The 21,889-nt window shown below is 43.9% G+C and overlaps 1 protein-coding gene across 1 annotated transcript; it reads left to right on the top strand.

The window, feature by feature from the left end:
• The first annotated feature begins 1,074 nt into the window (after positions 1-1,074).
• LOC306784995 (noelin-2-like) lies at positions 1,075-21,846 on the top strand. The gene is made up of 8 exons (XM_079279214.1): positions 1,075-1,535; positions 7,157-7,306; positions 9,703-9,858; positions 14,506-14,725; positions 15,214-15,320; positions 19,457-19,633; positions 19,722-19,895; positions 21,029-21,846. The coding sequence occupies exons 1-8, from the start codon at positions 1,392-1,394 to the stop codon at positions 21,347-21,349; spliced, it is 1,449 nt and encodes a 482-aa protein (XP_079135340.1). The 5' UTR covers positions 1,075-1,391; the 3' UTR covers positions 21,350-21,846.
• Positions 21,847-21,889: the final 43 nt, after the last annotated feature.

The raw sequence follows: 21,889 nt of genomic DNA, 5'->3' as shown, positions 1-21,889 counted from the left end.
TATTTATGTCGGCGCCGAAATACAAAAGAAAAGCTCCATTTGTGAAGTTGAATCTGCATTGTCATTACAAAGTTCCAGTTTGACGCATCCGTGCCTGCATTGTGTCACTTCCTGACAGAAAAAAGTTAAATGTATTCATTTTTTGTAGACTAAGTGCAAATAGAGCACACTAAGCAAATAAGTGCATGGTGTTTGCTGCATACATTCAGCATGTAGTGTGGAACTGGGACGCCTCGGCAGCAGAGCTACCAGCTCCTTTTGATCTGCAGGCCCTTGGCGGGTCGACATACAAACACCCCATAATACTCCTGTGGCACATTGGCTGGCTGGATGTTATTTTGGGACTTTGATGTCGCCGTGGAAACGCTGCAGACACAGATCAAATGAATCATCATCTGAACATCTTGTACTCCATCTGAAGTTTGATTCAATTGAATGTGAAACAGCTTGATACGGAGTTTAAACTTGGGACATGTGACTGCCGGCCACACGGGGGCACTGTTGCATCAGACACACACAGATCAGGAACCGGCCAATCTAGACTCGAGCATTGTGCTTAGATGTAGACGTTTGTATTTAATCAATGGAAAGGAAAATACTGGGGGGAATGCACAGAGAGGAAAAAATGTGATCACTGCGATTAAGATGAAAAGGGAACATTAGAGGACAGGGGAATATGAAGAAAGGGAGTGTGTGCAGGAAAAGGAGGAAAGAAGAGAAAAGAGGATAAATAATAAGCAGGTTTTTAGTCGCCTTACTTCATAGATTGTCCGCTTGTTCGTTTCGGGAACATTGTTCAGGAGGAGAATGTGCTCATTTGATGGAGAAGTTGAGAGAATAGACGAGAGCATCAGTGAGAGGGAGAGATGGAGGAGTGTGTCTGATGAGAGAGGGAGAGAGAGAGGAAGGGAGGGAGTGTAGAGAGTTAGTGGATAAATGAGAGAGCAGCCCTTGGCTCAGCCACAGCTTCTTACTGCCAGGGGAAGGAAGGAGTCCAGGAAACACACACACACACACAGAGAGGGATCAGTGGGACCTAACCAGCGGTGTCCAGGAGCGACTCCTGCAGCCTGAGCCGAGCGCTGGATGTTTGGACTCGATGCGTCTTCACGTGGACACATCTGGAGTGACTTGTGCTCCAGGATTTATCCTCTAACCTGTGGCAGTGCAGTGGCGAAGACTTTCAGCAGTGGGACGATCCTGGCTGTATTTTTTTGGGGGGGATTCTGGAGCTGGACACTCACGGGCGTGAACAGAAAGATTTTACCTGTAGCATCATGTTGTGTACGCATCGTTTTTAGCATGACTGCTGTGAAGAGTTTGGACTGCGTGTGAGAACCAGACAGAGTTTCTGTGTTTGTGTGTGCGCGTGTGTGTGTGTGTGTGTCAGGATGAGTGTTCCCATGTTAAAGATTGGCGCGGTGCTCAGCACCATGGCTATGGTAACGAACTGGATGTCCCAGACTCTGCCATCGCTGGTTGGACTCAATGGAACCGTCATTTCCTCTGAGGGCACACATGAGCGGATCGTCAGCGTACGTATTCTGTCTATACACACTACAGACAAACACAGTGTTTGCATCATTCATTTTCCAAAACAAAACAAAAAAATGCTTATTTTGGTCACCAGAAGTTCATCTTTCGCATCCTCTAAATATGAAGGAGTCAGTCAGTTGAACAGAAGATGTTTGTGTCCACCAGCAGCTTAAGTTATCTTGTGTTATTTCAATGTGCACTCATGCATGCACGCTTCATTCAGCTGTGTTCTACACATCAACATCCACTCTCTGAGCATATATAACTGCACGAGGTCTCTAATGTGACGTTCTTTGCATTGTATTAGAGAAATTGCTAAACGGCCAAGACTATCGAGAATTATGGTGGAAATCGAGCGAAATTTTCGGTGCAGAAAATAGAGCAAAGGAGGAGAAGAAACAAGAAAGAAGAGACGCTTCGAGGAGCCGATTTTGAACAAAAGTGTGTTGCCAATATGAGGAACAAATAGCACTAATAAGTCAATAAATAAATAATCTTCTCTGTTTATATGAGTCATAAAGAACACATGTACAGTATGCACCAACTGACACACACCCACACACACACACACATTAGATGTGATAGGATTGCTCTCTCTCTCTCTGACTTACTGGGGTGATATTTCTCCTGGGGAAGGTTGACTCACCTGTGGGACAGCCAGCATTTGTTGCCTTAGAAACACCCTGGTGCTGGACCAGCGCACATACAGGTCTCTCTTACACATAACCCAGGTTTGTGTGTGCGTTTGTGTTTTTGTGCACGCTTGGGCTTTGCATGATTTAGCTTTCTGGCTCGAGAGGCAGCTCACAGCTGCTATGTGGCGGCACTTTGCAAGTTCAGCAAAGTGCATGCAGTCTCATGCAAGCAGACGCCTACAGTCAAAGTCAGACACACTCAGAAAGACACAAACACACACACGAGCTGGCTGAGAACACACTCAGAAACACACAAACACACACACGAGCTGGCTGAGAACACACTCAGAAAGACACAAACACACACACGAGCTGGCTGAGAACAGAGATGTTAGAGGTAGTGTTCCTACTTCAGGCCACGTCAGGGGATGATAGACAGAAAATGGACGAAACAGTATGTATATATAAATACACAGACAATAGAGTATACATTGTATAGTGAGGAGTATATATATCAGTGGTTCCCAAACGTTTATTGTCTCCTTCATGGACCACCTGTCATGTTCAAAACGAGGTGCTATTTACCACTTATGATCGTATAAAAGTGGATATTGTTGCAGTATTCTTTTCATGCAATTGAGTTTGTTTTGGTTGTTTTGGCCAAGTTCATCCATTATGTTTAGCTACTATAGTATTTCAATTGTTAATACTTTACTTTAAGCTCAATATTTCAGCCATATATCCATTGCTTTGATGTATTTCAGCCATTTATCCATTGCTTTGATGTATTTCAGCCATTTATCCATTGCTTTGATGTATTTCAGCCATTTATCCATTGCTTTGATGTATTTCAGCCATTTATCCATTGCTTTGATGTATTTCAGCCATTTATCCATTGCTTTCCGCGATCTATTTTAGCATGTATCCGTTACATTTATCTCTCTATTGTGATTATTTATCCATTACTTTAAGCGGACTGTTTAGTAGACTGCCTGCTTGCTAACTAAGTTTCATGCGCTCTCATTGGTAATACTTAGTGATCAGGACCTTTTGCATTAAAAGGGCTGTCAAAATTGGCCAAAAATGATGTCCTTTCCGAAAAAACACACATGGGTTCAAACTATTCGGACGTCTCTTTTTAACTGAATGCGACATAAAATCAGTTTGCGGCCGAGTTCTCTGCCATCATGACAGTTGTTGTTGAGTTATTCCTATTGCACCACATGACTCCTGTCATGTGGTGCATTCAGTGCAGCGGCTCAGGCCCACGTGAGAACGAAGAAGCCCGCCGGGGTTGTGTTGCTTTTATTTTTCATTGAAAAAACAAAGTGACATTTGCTTATCTTCTTGAGGTATACAAGTATTGGTTGATGACAACATGTAGACATTTAGATTTCTGTGCGCTGTTACACATTTTTGATTGTTGTACGTTGTCCTATCTCTGCCAACGTCTGTTGAATTCTTGCAGGGATTTAGCTCCTTCAGCTCTCTCTCTCTCTCTCTCTCTCTCTCTCTATTTGCTCTGATCACAATCAGCTGAGTAGATTTTTCCTGTGTGAAATGAGCCCTTAGGTGCCGTATGTCCTCCTCTGTTTAATTACATCGAGCGGTAGGCACAATGCTTACATTCTCATCTCCCCCCCCCCAGCTCTATTGTAAATGGGACTTCAAGGTTACCACACCAAACCCAGCTGATTGATTTATCAGACCTTTCCTCCCGGCCTCCTCCTCCCCCTCCCGTTCCTCCTCTGTCGTTGTTCTTTATCGGGGTTTGTAGGGCAGCTTCTGAGGCAGATTACTGTGACAGGCTGGTGCGTGTCAGGTTGAGCTCAGCCGTACCTTTACACTGTTCCTAAATGTTAACACTGCCGTTAAGTAGGTCAAACTGAAGACCGAGTTGTTTTCTAAATGAATGGGTTGTTTAGACCTCAGGGAACTATTGCTGTCACCTCAGTCCTACCTAATAACCCCCACCCCCCCCCCCAAAAAAAGAAACACATGTCATTATATAACATTGGTAGTATTTTAGAACCATTGATAAATGTTTGTGTCTTGCTCTGTACTGCAGCCTTGAAAATCGCTGTTCTCATTAAAAAAGTATTTGCACTATTCTTCCAACTAGATACCTAATTGTGAAATTTAAATACCAGTGTGTTTATACAATTTAAATATTTTACATAGAGAACCATTCTAATTTACGTGTTCTCAATTTTCAGAAGGTCGTTTCATGGTACACTTTCAAAAACTAGATTTCAAACCTGCAATAACTGATTTGGCTACTTGGAGGCAAAGTAAACAAGCTGTAAGCACAACACTGACATCCGAACACTTTTTAACTTGATATTGCAAGCTTGTCAGCTTTTTAACACATTGGCATTCAATTGGAGGCGTGCCACCGGATACATTTAAGTACAATGTTCACTCTCTTTTATCTCTGGTTTTGGTCGATCCCAACTCCTGAGGGAGATATGTGGCTCTTTAGCTGCTGAATGCTCCACTTTGTTCACCAGCTAGCCGCTAACTGTGTCTGTTTGAGTTTTGGTGCTGTGCCGGCAGCGTACAATCATTTTTCAGAACCTTTTTTTTGCTGAAAACAGCAGCCTGGTGGATCCTCCATCCACCTTACAGGTGTGGCATATCAAGGTGCTGATTGGACAGCGTGATTATTACACAGGTGTGAATGAAATGTATATTCTTATCTTTAAAAAAGTGATTTCTCAGGGACTGAACTGTGACTAGGGCTACAGATAAGCATTTTTGTTGGTCCCCACAAGGGGAGGGAGGGGAGAGTTGTTAGGCTGGTTGGTTTTACAGCCTAATTCTCAAAATGACATTGGGAGACGGCTAATGGGAAATAAATGAACATTTAATTCACGGCAAACAGCTCTGGTGGACATCACTGCGGTCAGCACGCCAATGGCACGCTGCCTCAAACCTTGCGACGTCTGTTGCGTTGTTTTGTGAGATAAAACTGCACTTTTCAGAGTGGCCTTTTATTGTGACGAGCCCAATCACACCTTTATAATAATCATGCTGTTTAATCAGCGTCTTGATGTGCCACACCTGTCCGATGGATGGGTGATCCTGGCAGAGGGGAAGTGCTCACTAACATTTAAGATGAATAAGTATTTTGTGTGCATAGAAAAACGCTTTAACCCATAAAGCCTTGAGAGGAGACAGCGCATACCAGATTTACTCCTTCCATTCACACCTTTCACAATAAAAGCAGATCTATTGGAACTTTATTTTGAAAAAGTGTTGCAAACTCCCACAAAATTTGCATCGCTGAAATTTTCACAGGCAAGTATTTTGCATCTTCATGTTTACTTGTCACCCCCCGTGTGCAAAGGAAAAGAAGAAACCATGCAGTCTGTCGATGAAATGTGTATTCAGTGTGTGAATGCAATGGTTCCGCCAAGAGTAGAAGCAAAATTGTGCATTTGTATGGACTGTGAGTAGGGTAGAAATCTTCTTTTTTTTTTTTGGTTCAGATTTCTGGGAGCTCTGGGGAGCTGGTGACTTTTTGCCAGAGAGAACAGGCATCTGTGGATGCGGAGGGTGGAAGCTCTCCAGCTCTGCTGCTAGCTTTCCTGGACACAGGAATTGGGGGGGGGGGGGCGACGACATCACTGCCGATTTTAGCTGCAACAAATATATCTGATTTAGACACAGCTGTCTGTGATGCAGCCAAGTACAATACAAATACAAAGTTTTTTGAACGTGAATGGACACTGAAATCACAATATGCTTCCAGTAAAGAGCTGCTGAAATCCTGCTCGGGTAGAAATAGACGGAAACATTTGAAAGGAAAATATTTGTCCACCCTTCTAACAACATCCTGACCTGAATAACACGCTGAGATGCTGAGCAAATGTGTGTTCGACAAAAATCACAAGAGAAACTGCTTCAGACTCATTCGGGTCTTTTTGAAAAACACATTTTCCCGAAAAACACATCAACAAAACAGCAAACACGAAAAACAGGACACTTCAACCACTTCAAGGTCCTTGAATTATAGCTTTAATGGTCACTTCATCTGTGCTTCAAAGAAGCACCGCATAATTCACTGCCTTATTAACTCTAATTATTATTTCTGTTACATTGTCACGTTAATATAAAAACGCAGATCTTCTATATACTGTACACCTATATACTGATACTATATGTGCCTTTTGAACACATGCTGTACCAGAGTTGAACGCCTGAAGGGAAGCAGGTCCTGAGGGATGTGATTCAGGGCAACATATTCCATTACACGCTTGCCAAAGTTCATGGAGCTGGTGGTGTTTGCGCATTGGTTGAAGCACACTTTAATTTAACATACAGTATGATATCTGAGTGAATTGTCTCATTTTGGTCACAGTGACTGTACGGAAATGGACACATTTTAGATTTTACACATCAAATCAAGCTCCAATAATTTAGAGGTAGCTGGGGGCAAACATTTTATTTTGAAAAGTCACTTTTGCATAAGCTGTCGATTATTTTCTCAGTTAATCAAATCCCAGATTCCATGGTGACTTCACATTCCGCTCACACATGAGGACATATACATCCCGTGTTCTCGCCAAAGTAAAAGGTGAACCATGGCACACTAACGATAACAACATCACGAGGTTATTTACAGTCACTGCTGGTGTTGCACCCTGTCCTCACCTCACGCCAAAAAAACGTATTGTTTTAGCAGGATAAGACAGCATGAAATATCACAGGAAAATGGATTGAAGGCCATAAATGCTTCCTGGAAGAAATGTATTGTTCACAATGTAGAATGTAAAACTCAGACTGAAATGCATTTACAAAAGGGTGTGTTTTAATTCAATAGAGATAACATGAATAAAATGTGACCTTTGGACAAAAACAAAAGAAACAAATAATAAACCCCTTCATTTATATTGCTTTGCTGACCTTCTCCTCTGTCGAATGCACGGCTGACATGGTCCTCCCGCAGTGACTTCGTTAACGCAGAGCTGCTTTGTGTGCAGGGCTTGTACCCGGGCTCGGAGGAGGGCTGGCAGGTGTACAGCACGGCTTCAGATCCCGACGGCAGGTGTGTCTGCACGGTGGTCGCTCCGGCACGAAACCTCTGCAAACGAGACCCTCGGAGTCGACAACTACGCCTGCTGACTGAACAGGTGTGTGTGTGTCTGTTTGTGTATCTGTTTGTGTTTCGCCTTTGACTCTTGAGTGCATCCCTGCATGTTTCATTGGTCAACATTGCGATGCAACAGAGAAGAAAGGCAGCATACTAGAATGAAATATTCACTGGACTGTCTCTTTGTTTTGACACGCACACGAACAGACAGGTCTCACTGACAGATGTATCCCTGATACATCTGTCAGTGAGACCTGTATCCTCTACAGACTCCCAGTCACTCAACATGCAAAAGAAGGGTTCAAACTGACATATCTACGTGATAAGATGCAGCTCTGTATGAGTATCCAATGTTTATGAGCTCATATATATATGTATGTGTGCATTAATGTGAGGATATGCATCTGGCTGCGTCAGCACATTTCTCTCAATGCGTGTGTGCGTCCTGAGAGAGAAATAAAAGTGATTTGTGACAGAAGCTGATGAATTATTGAACACCATCAGACCGGGCAAACATTTCACAAAGCATGCACCACTGCAGGGCTCACACATGAGGACATATACATCCCGTGTTCTCGCCAAAGTAAAAGGTGAACCGTGGCACACTAACGATAACAACATCACGAGGGTTATGTACAGTCACTGCTGGTGTTGCACCCTGTCCTCACCTCACGCCAAAAAAGAGCAATAAAAAAAGATGAACACTACATCTGAAATAACTTCCCTTCCCTCCTCCCTCTGCTCCTGTTGGGAGGCTTCTGTATTTATGAATCTTAATTAGCTCAGCATGTCTCTGGAAGTGACACCTCGATCCTGGTGTGTGTGTGTGTGCGCGTGTGTGTGAGTGTGAATGTGCATGTGTGTGCATGTGTGTGTGTGCTCCTGTAAGGGTTTACTTGTGTTTTGCTTAGACTTTTCCACCCTGGCGTGTGTTACAGTGGGAGATGTGTCTGTGTGTGTGTGTGTGTGTGTGTGTGTGTGTGCGCGTGTGTGTGTGTGTGAATGTGTGTGTGTGTGTGTGTGTGTGTGCTCCTGTAAGGGTTTACTCGTGTTTTGCTTAGACTTTTTCACCCTGGCATGTGTTACAGTGGGAGATGTGTCTGTGTGTGTGTGTGTGTGTGTGTGTGTGTGTGTGTGCGCGTGTGTGTGTGTGTGAATGTGTGTGTGTGTGTGTGTGTGTGCGTGTGTGTGTGTGTGTGTGCTCTTGTAAGGGTTTACTCGTGTTTTGCTTAGACTTTTTCACCCTGGCATGTGTTACAGTGGGAGATGTGTGCGTGTGCGTGTGTGTGTGTGTGTGTGTGTGCGCGTGTGTGTGAGTGTGAATGTGCGTGTGTGTGTGCATGTGTGTGTGCTCCTGTAAGGGTTTACTCGTGTTTTGCTTGGACTTTTCCACCCTGGCATGTGTTACAGTGGGAGATGTGTGTGTGTGTGAGTGTGAATGTGTGTGTGTGTGTGTGTGTGTGTGTGTGCGTGCGTGCGTGTGTGTGTGTGTGTGCTCCTGTAAGGGTTTACTCGTGTTCTGCTTGGACTTTTCCACCCTGGCATGTGTTACAGTGGGAGATGTGTGTGTGTGTGTGTGTGTGTGTGTGTGTGTGTGTGGGGGGGGGGGGGGGGGGTTGTGAGTGTTTGTTTGCTTGCATATCACTTCTGCATATCTGGGTCATTATTATACTGGATTATCTTCTTTTGTTTTTCATGCTTGTTTTTGTATTCAAAATGTGAAGAGATCTGACGTGTCTGTTAGCATTTCTGTGCGGTTAATGAGGAGAAGCGTGGGAGTGTTTGTTTCTTCAGAGCAGACTAGGATTTCACGTGTTAAATGGATCTAATGAGAAGCTTCTTCAAAGAGAAATATGATATGTGTTTGCACGCTAACAGGCTTAACTAAGATGGTGAACATTTTCCTGCTAAAAATCAGCACGTCAGCATTAAACTCAAAGCTCTGCTGAACTCAAGTAAAGCCTCACAGAGCCAATAGGAAGGCTGATGACTCTAAGTCTTGTAGATTAGATAATTGAGTCAATATCGTCACAGTGACATAATAACCAAACTCACATCGAACTTATTTAAACAGAAGAACAGATAGTAAACAGTATTATTACATAGTTATAAGATATCCAAAGGGAGTTTCTAAATATAAGTAGCACACATGAAATTCCATTTTTCTCTTCTATTTCAATGGGACAGATAAAACTATTTGCACGTGCGATGTCATGCGTAAGAAAATGTGTCTTTTTGCAGCTGGGCCTACCCTTTAAATATTCCATCTAATCAACACACAGCCATATTGAACTACAACAGGTGTTTGGAAACAAATAACAGGTGGCAGTAATCAAGGAACAGCCGACACCAATCATAAGCATTTCTGGTGATGCAGGACAATCACAACAATCACTCATCATATCAACCGTGTGTGTGTGTGTGTGTGTGTGTCAGGTTCAGAACGTGAGTCAGTCCATGGAGGTGGTAGACCTGCGGACATCCAGAGACCTGCAGTACGTCCGAGACTCTGAGCCCCTGCTGAGAGGAGTGGACGGACGTTTACACACTTACGTCGCCAACCCCCGCGCTCTGACGGCTAAGGGCCTGCAGGTAAACACACACACACACACACACACACACACACACACACACACAGTCAGACACCCAGACATACACAGTGTAAGACAGTCGCTGTAGGGAACATAACCTTTGGTGTGAAAACATTGATTTCACGCATGCCAAGCTGAAGTTTCCTGCCTGCACTCAGACACGCGAGCATCTTTCATGAAGGGGACGAAATTAGTCTTGAAGCTGTCAATTCGCTGGCTTCATGTCCGCTGTGTAAAAGTGTTACACGGCCTCGAAGGTGCCAGCAACACTGCAGCATCACTGCGCACATTAAGACTTTGAGCTGTCCAAAAAAAAGAAGAAGAAAAAAAAGAATCTGTCTGGAATGAATCTCACATTTGAATATTAGTGATGACATTTACATAATAGTCACACGCAAAAAAGCAAAGGGAGCTCATGTAAATCATGCAATTTTTTTCAGATTGGTGTCAGTGTTTTAAATTAGCAGGAGAGAAGATAAGAAGGTGGAATAAGCTGCCTTTTATTGAGGGAAATCTAAATGTGTTGTACCCCTTACATTTGGAGTATTAATCTCATCAGTGTGTGTTTCCTGCCATGACGCCGCTGGCAGGAGTCTGTGCCAACTACAAAAAAAAAAAAGGCAGGAAAGTGGAAGATTATCTCTCGAGCTATAGAGAATGAAAGGCTGTGGATCTGAGGAGCGAATGAACACTTAAATCAGCTGTGACATTGCTGGTTTCATGTCTGCTACAGTGGCAGCTGAGGACTCCTAATGACACTGAACTACAACCCTGTAAACTGTCTTCACTTGCATGCAACGTTCCCAGTCAGCATTGATTTGGAGATGTATGTCTTGTTGGACTTGAATGTGAAAAGTGGGCTGAATTTTGGGGAGAAGTGAAAACTTTTTTTGGGATATCGAGGTCACATTTAACAGCTGTTTTAACAGCATTTCAATGATTATATTTCAGCCTGTAGTGAGGACATGCTTCACATTTAACTTTAGTCATTTTCAACTAAATTTAGACCGTATTTAAACCAGATGTCTCGAGTTCGTTTGATGTGCAAATCGCCAATTCAGGGCTTACTGGCTCCCTGAAACATTTTTGGCCAGACATCACACAATGAGCTTAATGATGCGGTCAGACCAAAATGCACTGCCTTCAGTGAGGAAGGAGGCAAACATAGTCACTTCTGTACTTTAATTCACTCATAACGTACTTGTTCAGTAAGTAGGCCTACTGAGTGTTTATATCCTTTGATGCTGATACTAAACTCCAGTGGCGTCAAAAATAGAAAAGCCATAAATACAGTGTTGAAGGATTCGCTTTGGGAATTGGATTGGTTTGATTTGATACCGCTCTTATATCTGTATGGTAAATATGAAGCTACAGCCAGCAGCCAGTTAGCTTATCGTAGCATAAAGACTGTAAACAGGGGTAAACGACTACATCTGCCTGCTAGACTTCTAAAGATAACTGATAAACATGTTTGTTTAATCTGTACAAATGCTGAAGTGTAAAAAAAAAAACAATTTCGTGGGTGTTACGCATCGGACTGTTTCTTGGCCGCGAGCAGCAACTTCCTGGAGTCTCCGTTGGTTGCCCCGAAGCTGTTGAACTAATCGCTTGATGACTTGAGCTACATATTACTGTAAAGAGCGAACATAACAAAGATGAATCTAAAAATTGAATTAGAAGCTCATTAATCCAACATTATCAGGGCTGGGTATCGACCAAAATACCCAAGAAGGAATGAAACACCCAAACAATACCTGCTTTTGATCCTTTTTGTTCCCAGATCTGGAAGATCACTGCCAATCACTGCACGCTCATCATGCGACATGTGATTGGCCCAATATCACAGCAGCTAGAAACCCACATTAACACATGTCTGTGGCGTCTGGTAACGGTATCACTTTAAGGGTACTTGTATTGGTATTAGTGCCGTAATCCTCTCAACGAGACCCAGCCCTAAACATTATAGAATAATATATCAAGTATTTAAAGACGTGAGATGCCATATGAACTGGACAGAGGCTCCATAGGGGGTCTACAAACAAACAAACACACGCACAACCCCTTACTTCCCCAAATAGAGAGCATTTCTGCCTCCCCATGAATCCATTCTGGCTTTCATCTTTTGCCGAGCATCTTCTTCACAACATCGCAGGGCTCTGGGGTCTGTTTTTAAGTTGTTGTGCAGTTAGCTTATGTGTGTGTGTGTGTGTGTGTGTGTGTGTGTGTGTGTGTGTGTGTGTGCGCACGCTTGTTGCTCCCTGGGGGTTTTCACAGTCATAAGCTTTTGCCTTTGCACTGAGAGGCAGAACTGGTGAATATTTATGCGATGTGCAGCTACAGTAAGTTTATCAATAACTAAACAGTATTTTTATCCCTGGGGGGGGGGGGGAAGAGGAGGTCAAACAGAGAGCGATTAAGGTGGGCTCATAGATGGAGGGCTTCAGAGACGAGAAACGGGGAGCAAATAGAGAGAAAGACGTGGCTTATTGCTTATTTCCATTTTCCCCTGTGGGAGGGAGGGATGAGAGGACTGAGCAAAGGGGAGTAAGAGGGGAGGTAACGGTTAGGCAGAGAGAGGGGGAGAGATAAAAGAGTGAAACCGGAGGGGAGAGATTAGAGAGAGATTAAGATGGAGGAGGACACGTGGCAGGGGAGGGATTAACGAGGTAAAGTGTTTACTATTTAACAGGCCGTGACATTTCCAGCATTTGCGAGAGATTGATTTGAATGCATATTAATGAGCTTACAATTGAGGGGCGACCGTGGCTTACCGGGTAGGGAGGGTTGTCCGCCAACCGAAACGTCACCGGTTCGATCCTCGGCTGCACCGTGGCCTGTGTCGAAGTGTCCCTGAGCAAGACACTGAACCCCTAACTGCTCCCCGGGCGCCTGTCATTGGCAGCCCACTGCTCCCGACATATACAGGGATGGGTCAAATGCAGAGAATGATTTCTTTGTGTGTGAGGTGTTCTGACGAGATGATCAGGTTTTTGTCTTCTTTTGACAATTCTTTTAATCCTTCCCTTTTTCCCCACATCAAATCCTCTCTTCATACACAGGGAAATTGTTTTCGGAGGGTGTCGAGACCTAAACAGAGAATCTGGGTCGCAGTGCCAGCAAACTAGTAGCCCAGGCGTACTTTCCTTCATCCCCATTTTCCACCTCCTCTCGTGGGATTGTGAGGCGTTCTCGGGCCAGATGGGATATGTCGTCCCTCCAGCGTTTCCCGGGGGCGCGTTCCATTTCGCTAACTTGGCTCCTCGCTTCTCTTCCTCGCGTCACAGCTCCTCCCAACGGGTTTGGGTGAGAGAGGTGCAAAGGAAGAGACGCGAGGTTGGAGACAGCAATTACGACAGCATTTCAACTCTCCAATGTGTGGAGATAATGAAGTAGAAGAGAAAGAAAGAGGTTTGCGCACCCAAATCAATTAGATCCATTCTTTCGGTTTTCACTGTGAAACTTAATCACAGGAAGGAAATGCTCATACGTTCTGACGATGCCATTGTGCGATAGTCCTTCAGTTTCGTGTTTAAGTCTAACGTTTCACCAGCAATGAGTGTCAATCAACGTATTCCCAACAGATGCAGCAGGTGGCTGCCTGTCGTCAGACATGCCTCACTGAAACACACTCCCCTCTGACATTGAAACCTGATTAAAGGAACAGTCTTAATTGATTTGGGAGTGGGAACCCATTTTGTACTTTTTAGAAATAATTAAGGGAAATTGAAAGAAAAGCAGCTGATGACTGCTGCTCCAGTACTGATTAGAGATCTGTTGTATTTTCAGTGTGCGATGGATTACCAGCAATACGAAAATACTTTATCTTTTAGTTACTTCATAGATTTTTTTATAATTTGTCTGAAAAAACACAGGACACAGTAAGTCTGATACTTTTCAGACTCCGGCTGAAATTATAGGACAACAATAAGAGTGTGGATATGAAGGAGTGTATGTCTGTATATTTCTCCTGAATGAGCCAACGTGCACTTGAAGAAGACAACAAAATGACCTGTTGAAGAAAAAGAGCCAAAGTTGCAAGAGAACTTTTATGATTCATTCATCATTCAGATTATATAAGCAACTAATCCGTTTTTTAAAATGTTATGAATAATGAATAACAGAGTCGCAGCTGGTGCTTTCGTTCCGGTTTCCACAAGTAGTTTGTCTTATCTACAGCGTTTAAAAATCATGCAGTGACGTTCATTTTTGAATAATGTTGTTGGCTACGAAAGAGCATCTTTCTCTGACTCCTGTCAGCTGAATAAACACTGCACCAGACACTTGCTTTCTGGTAAAAAAAACCCAAAACAAACAAACATCCACATATAAAAATCCTGTGTTTCCTGTGGAAGCCTCCTCACCAGATCAATTTGTGGGTCACAGGCTGCAGGATGGAGGAGTGAGGACAGGAAGCCTGATTAGCTGAATGGAAAGCACCTCGAGTGTTTTCTGTGCTCTCTTCATCCACAGGGAAGAAGTCTCACTCAGAGGGCATCCTGACCACACACATCAACTGCCGCGGACGGCTGTGAAGGGGCGGTGCCTTTACTCCGAGCTGCCTCAGCCAAAAAGACAGAGTTGCATTCGTGCGGCCGAATCCATCTTCCCTCGAACTTATTTCCCCCTCTTGTCTTTAATGCGCCCACAGGAGTTAAAGGGCCAGATGTCTCAGCTACGACCCCTTCTGTCAGTGGTGGAGCAGTACAGATTGGACCTGCAGACGCTGGCCACCCTGCGGCTGCAGCTCCTCAACCTGTCCGTCATCCTGACAGCCATTCAGGAAGAGGTCGGAGCGTACGACTACGAGGAGCTCCAGCAGAGGGTTTTACTGCTGGAGACGAGGCTACACAGCTGCATGAACAAACTTGGTACGGAACAGTAATACTCTGATCAATACACTGAAAAAGTTGTACTCGCGCTGCCTTCCAATTAGGTCATGAGGTTGAATAGGAGAGTACGTGAAATGTCAGGTATTTAAGGGGTTTAACGCCACAGATTAGATCGAAAATGTGTGAAAAAGTCTCCCTGTTGATGTCACCGGGGTTAGTTAACGACAAACTGGCGTTATGAACTGTGTGGACTCTTTTTGGTACGCAAACACATTTCTTTAACAGTACATCTTTTTGACACAAACCGATTTCACTTGAATAGACTTCATTAAGTTTTGGTAAATCGATCATAAACAAGCAGGTCAGGTGACCTTAACACGCAGAATCACTCGCTCCAATCCAGAAAATATCAGCGCGCATTGTTACTTCCCTTCCATAATCTTCACTATATATGCACATATAAAACTCGCTATATTTTGAACGTTTCATTTCAGATTTGACGTGTTCCGTCCATCTTTTGTTAACAGGTTGTGGTCGTCTGACTGCAGTTAGTACCCCAATCACCGTGAGAGCCTCGGGGTCCCGCTTTGGCTCCTGGATGACTGACTCAATGATTCCCAGCTCCGACAGCAGGGTAGGTGTACAGTGTGTGTGTGTGTGTGTGTGTGTGTGTGTGGACATGACAAGTGAAGCAGGTGTTGTAAATGTGGTCATAAGGTAGTTAAGCTCTGTATTGTTCTTAATGCATTTTTCTGCCTTTCTGCCTCCTCTCCAACATGACTCCAGAGTCCACTTTGTCTTCTCTCGCTACAAGCTTCACCCGTTTCCTACACACACACACACGCACGCACACACTCGGGCGCAGGTTAAGCTAGTTGTCAAGGAGACTGTCTCCCAGTTGCCAGGTGTGATTTATATCGCCATGGTGACCCTTGCCTGTTCCCTATTAGAGCTTCTCCCTGGTGATGACAAGGAGCCGCACAGAGCAGCAGTAGCCCAGTTATTGCCTTCTACCAGTTTGACTGTCACAGTTATGGGTTGGGGCTCTTTCCTGGTCCCAGTGTCTGTTTGCATATTTGTCCAAAGAATAGGAAGCTTTTCCTTCTCTCTGTGAGTTAATGCTGTGTACTAGACACATCCAGTAAATGCTCGTTCTGGATTTGTATCATCAACAAGATAGGGAAGCTAAAAAGCTGTAATCTGCTGATTACACTTTTATCATCCTTGAAGGAACTATGTGGCGTTCTCTTGTAAATAAATGTTTACATTTGGTGTGTCTTACCAAAATGCAGAGTGTGTTTCCTCGCGGCACTAACTTCCTCTATCAATTGTATAAAGGAGAACTGGATACCGCTTTGGAAGATGGAGCCCCGTTCATTCTTACGAAAGCTGTGAATACACCGAAGGAGTCTGTGCAATGCAGCAATTTTTCTCTCTCAAGAAATATAAACACAAATCCAAACAATATTTGTTGTGAATAATTCTAACATGCAGGTGACTTTGTCAGCCGCTTATATTTCATAAGGTCGTGATTGTAATGCTGCGTTCACACTGCGAGCGATGCAGCAACGACTGCAAGTCGTTTTCAAGGGAAGCCGGTGACATTAAGCTACAAAGTGAGGAATGCTTTTATTTCTTATTATATTTTGTTTGAAAAAAAAAAAAAGAAATCGTATAAATCTATCAGTGAATTTCCAGGCAGGACAACCTGTATCTTATCACTTAAAGCTGTTTGGAACTAGTGACACACACACACACACACACACACACACACACACACACACACACATACAATAAGTCATTCTCATCCATCCTTTAGTATCCATGACTACAGTGTCTGCACAGGGTCCCAGTTTGGCATTGATGAATTCTTCATTAGCTCATCAGTGTGTGACTGTGTGCACACATTGTACTTCACACACTCACACACACTCACACACACGCATGCACTCACAGCTGTCGCTGTCTTTGAGAACAGCTGCTGAGGTGTGGATATCCCCTGATCTCTCAAGATGCCTCTGCTGAAAGTGTGAGAGAGAGAGAGAGGATGAGAGAGTGGGTGGACAGAAAGAGGAAGAAACAAAGAGAGTATAGGGGGGAAGCGGGAGAAGGTTGATCAAACGAGCAGCAGTCGGCACAGACAGGCAGGATGGTTTGAAAGAAGCATGGGGAGGCGATGACAAAGAGAAACAACAGAGAGGAAGAGGGGGAGAGGCTTGAAGACATATTGCAGTAAACATTAAAGATCATCTTTTTTGTTGCTGTAATCCTTCTTCTCCATACTAACCGTGAAGCGATCCCTTCCTAGTGTAACTCCACTGTAAGAAATAAGGGACAATATCTGTAGTCCTGTTTAAAAGTGGTGACAAAAGTTCAACTGAAGATGACATTTATCAGTCTGAATTCGACACACAATGCCACATGTAAGGATTAGAAATTGTTCATCTTATCATTTTTAGTTTAACATGTGTTATTTAAAATTTCCATTCAGTTTGCTTGTCGCACTGCAAGTCTCTGTGACCCACATAGACTCATGACTTCAGCGTTACTAAATAATCTAGCAGGATTGCACATTTGCATATGACTAGCTAACGAAGTAAGTTGCAATTGTTTGCTGTAGTAGATGCACAATTTTAGCAAGATTTGAAAAGCCAAAACTACTGTTAAACCCAAAAGCATAACGCAAACCGGACCAGAACTAAAGGGCAACAATGTGTCATGCTTTTCTTTGTTCTGGATCAGCTGAACTGAACTACAGGTGTCAAAGTGACCTCAGGTAGCAGAAAACATAGCACAGGCAATGACACCAACTTGATTTGTTTGACGAGCCGAACGTAACACTAAATATGAGCACAGAACCAGAGCTGTGGATTCTTTTGTTTACCTTTTACAGTGTGGTGTCACCACGACGAGATCGCTTCACGGCATGCAAGTATTGTATGAGGACAGACTAAATCTATCCTCTAGGCGAGTATGGGAGCAGGCCAACTGGGAAGGAGTATAAAGAAAACGGTGCAACAATCTGTAAAACCGAAGGTGTGATTTCAAGAAACGGCAACAACAACAAAAAGAAAACTCCCTGCTCACTTTCTAGGACCTATAATCGGTGTCTGGGGCTTGTGTCTGTAGAGCATGTGGTGCATTCAAATGGGAGACGATTACAGCTGCCAGAAAACAAAGGGACTCCAGATCCTTTGAAACATTAAAACAGCGAAAGCCTCATGAGATTAGCTGGTGATGGTGGTATTTAGAGGAGAGAGTTTTGGTGGTAGCGAGAGAGAGAGAGAGAGAGAGAGAGAGAGAGAGAGAGAGAGAGAGAGAGAGAGAGAGAGAGAGAGAGAGAGAAACACTGTTGTTGAAGGCCCTCAGAATCACTGCAATCAATTGCCTTTGTCTGAATGATTTCAAATTCATTCAATATGAATTTGAAATCGTGCAACTACAAATTAGCTCGAATTTTGAAAATGGCGCTGCCACTGCAGGAGAGATTTTCTTTTCTTTGACCCACGACAAAAACGGGTCCTTTTCATCCGGTCCATCTCTTCTGCCCTCGACTTCTCTCTGCCACACACAACACAACACGCCAACAACACTCTCCAACACCAACGCCAACAACACGCTCTCTCGCCAGCACTTTCTGCTCTTTTCTTCCCTCTATTTTCACCTCTCGTCCCTTGGGTAATTAATCCTCCATGCTGGCGATGCGCAATCACCCCCTTTGTCCCCTCTCTTTGTTCCTCCAGGGATCTCTGATGGTTATGGACGACGAAGGAGAGAACCATCTAGCAGATTTTATTAGCTGCGCAGCTAGCCGTTGCTACCTAATTAATGTTAACTCCGTGTGGGCTGAAAACGGTCTCCGACTGACTCGACAGATATGGACGTGATGGCTACACGCATGATATCACGGTGAAAGACTGAGGTTAAAGCTGCACGGCCCAATAAAAACTCAGCTTCCTCAGCAGTTGATGGTTCATGCAGAAATAAAAGAAACCGTGTACTATAATGCAGTAATTATAAGGATGTAACAGAACTCTGTTTGGATGCTCATTATAGTAAAACATAACCTACTTGTTGGCGCAACACAGATTTATTCTTTGATCTCCATATTTTCATTTTTACAAGAGTAAAATCATTGCGGGTGACCAGGGTGTTGAACAAACATAACACTATCTTGTGTAACGGGTTTGGCTGGGGTTGCTGAATTTGCACAAATACAATAAAGAGCAAGACAGAGCCGCTAATATTACCCTGACATCTCACAGTTAGCAGCATCCAGGACCATAGAAATGTAGTTAATGCTGAGCGCCTTGGTTTCAGAACTCACGCTGCAGGTTAGGTTACTTCCGGGTATGCTAACGTTTGCAGCTTACATTAGACGAACACTTTTGCTTGTATTTTTTAGTTTTTAAAAAACTATTTAAAAAGCACAACCCTCTAAACTCATCGAGTATCACTCTCACTGCAGCCCCATGCACACCTCTTTAGCATGTGTGCAGACCTGCGGTGCCGTGTCACGGTTGCTAAGCTATGATCAGACAACCGCCGTTCGGTCAGTTAAATGCTTTTCTGTCACTGATTTCATTGGCTTAAGGTGGGCCGTCTGAGTACCAGCCGAAAGCCAAACACCATGTCATTATCTAACCAAGTAGCTGGGAAGCATGGCAGGTGACCGTTACGGATCTCTGTATATGAAACAGAATTGTTAGTTTAGCATCCCGCATACAGAGTTAAGATCAGAGGTAAACCTTCTCCCTCTTCCTCCGTCAGGTGTGGTCGATGGACGGCTACTATAAGGGCAGGCGTGTGCTGGAGTACAGAACCATGGGGGACTTCACAAAGGGGCAGAACTTCGTGCAGCATCTGTTGCCCCATCCCTGGGCAGGAACCGGCCACGTGGTCTACAACGGCTCGCTCTACTACAACAAACACCAGAGCAACATCCTGGTAGGAGGCTGGCTGGAATGGAAACGCAGGAGAAGTAACAGTTTGAAAGATGGCCAGAGTGAGAGATGCATGCGTCTTGTCTTTCCAGATTCAGTACCATTTCCGCTCTCGCAGCGTGTTGCTGCAGCGCAGCCTGAGTGGAGCCGGATACAACAACACCTTCCCGTACAGCTGGGGAGGATCCTCTGACATCGACCTCATGGCTGATGAGATGGGACTCTGGGCCGTCTACACCTCCATCCCAAACGCTGGAAACATTATGGTACAGTCTCGTGTGATAACTAAACATAATAATCAGCAAAAAACATCACTCTCTTTGAAAAAGAGACATTTAATGTTAACTGACCAGCTAATCTAAACCCACTGGTGTGTTTGTTCAAGTCTGGACTTACTGCTGTCAGCAGCTTTACCTTACAAAAGTCGGACACTCGCACGGTTTTTAAAAATCCATTAAAACAGCTGAGGCAGATTGCTGCGTTGATAATGTAGTTTATCATAATGAACACCAGGTGCATTGTAGTTTTACATAACGTGATTTTAATAAACTGTAAACGCCTAGTTTTCTCTTTCTCTTTTTACAAGCCTGTGTGTTTACCTCGGGGACAAGAAGATTGCGTGTGTGTGTGTGTGTGTGTGTGTGAGTGTGTGGGTATTACTGGTCTTGTGGGGACATAAGTCTGATTACACAGTCACATTGTGGGGACTCGCCTTCCTTTTGGGGACAAAATGGGGAAAAAATACAATAATGTAAAGCGTTACATTTTAGGGTGAAGATTTGGTTTAAGGTTCGGGTAAAAGAAAACACAATCAGTCGACATTGAAGTCACGTGTACATCATGATTTATTCACAAGGCTTTTTTGCATTCATACACCAACTTTTCCACCTCAGCCAAATGTAAAAGCTGTTTTTCAACATTTCCACTCAGGAATTGTTTTTTATTTGCATATTCCAAATGTGCAGAAAAACATGTGGATGGAAACGCACTTATAGCTTCATAACCAGGCACAGCAGGTCTAGCAAGCTTTGCCAGCCTGATTGCATAAACATTGATGATAATAAACATTTCTTTTGTCATTTCTGCACTGCATTTGCTTGTTGCTTACCGGCTGGCATACGTGCCGATACAGATATATCTACAGTCAGCCAATATGGGCAGATTTATTGGCCTTGTTGATATTTTTAAAAAGATTGTGCATAAGTACACCATGTGATGAAGTGCAAAAGTCTTCTTCTCGTTCAATTCAAGAAACGTGGTATTGTAAAAACAGGAAATTTGTAGATTGTTGTCTTACACAACAGCAGCTTACCTCTTCAATCAGCTTTTGATTGGATTTTTTAAAACCATGTGAACCGTTTTCTGATCTCTGTGACCGACAGTCGCTCTCTGTTTGCAGGTGAGTCGTCTGGACTCTCGCTCGCTGGAAGTCCTCCGGAGCTGGGACACGGGGTTTCCTAAGCGCAGCGCGGGGGAGGCCTTCATGATCTGCGGCACCCTCTATGTCACCAACTCCCACCTGGCCGGGGCCAAAGTACACTTCGCCTACCACACCAACTCCTCCACGTACGAGTACACCGACATCCCCTTCCACAACCAGTACTCCCACATCAGTATGATGGACTACAACCCCAGAGAGAGAGCGCTGTACACCTGGAACAACGGACACCAGGTGCTCTACAACGTCACACTGTTTCACGTCATCAGGAGTGATGGATAGATCTACGCATAGTAAATGTTTTAAAGAAAAGAGAGGGAGTTATTGTAGAGACGGAGGCAATGGGTCATTACAGGATACTGCAACTTACGACGCACACACACACACACACACACGCACACACTCAATGGCCGTTCACGTCAACAGGAAAATGAATGCTTTCTGAGTTTGAATTTGAATGACTTGAAGACTGCGACAGCTCACTGAGCTAATAACTAAACACAAAACTCAGTTGTGGAACACGCGCCGCAGTCAAGAGTATTCATCACAATGAAGAGGAAAATGAACCGCTTCTGCTCCGGAGACGCTGACGGAAAGAAATCAGACAGTTCACGCTCATCCATTTTCGGTTGCGTTTCATTCCACTTGTGTCTCAATAATTGATTTTGGAAGTTGAGGTCGTATCATCCCAACATACAAATTATAAAAAATGCAGCTCGTGACCTGAATGTTAACTCGCTTCTAACCTCGAGCGCCAACGAAGGACCCGATGGAGATGTTCTGGGTTTGTGATGTGATCGTGGACGTGTTCAGTCAGCATGG

Source organism: Melanostigma gelatinosum (assembly GCF_949748355.1).
Source record: "Melanostigma gelatinosum genome assembly, chromosome: 11".
In the NCBI taxonomy this organism is placed as follows: domain Eukaryota; kingdom Metazoa; phylum Chordata; class Actinopteri; order Perciformes; family Zoarcidae; genus Melanostigma; species Melanostigma gelatinosum.
This window is presented reverse-complemented; position numbering and strand designations above follow the sequence as displayed.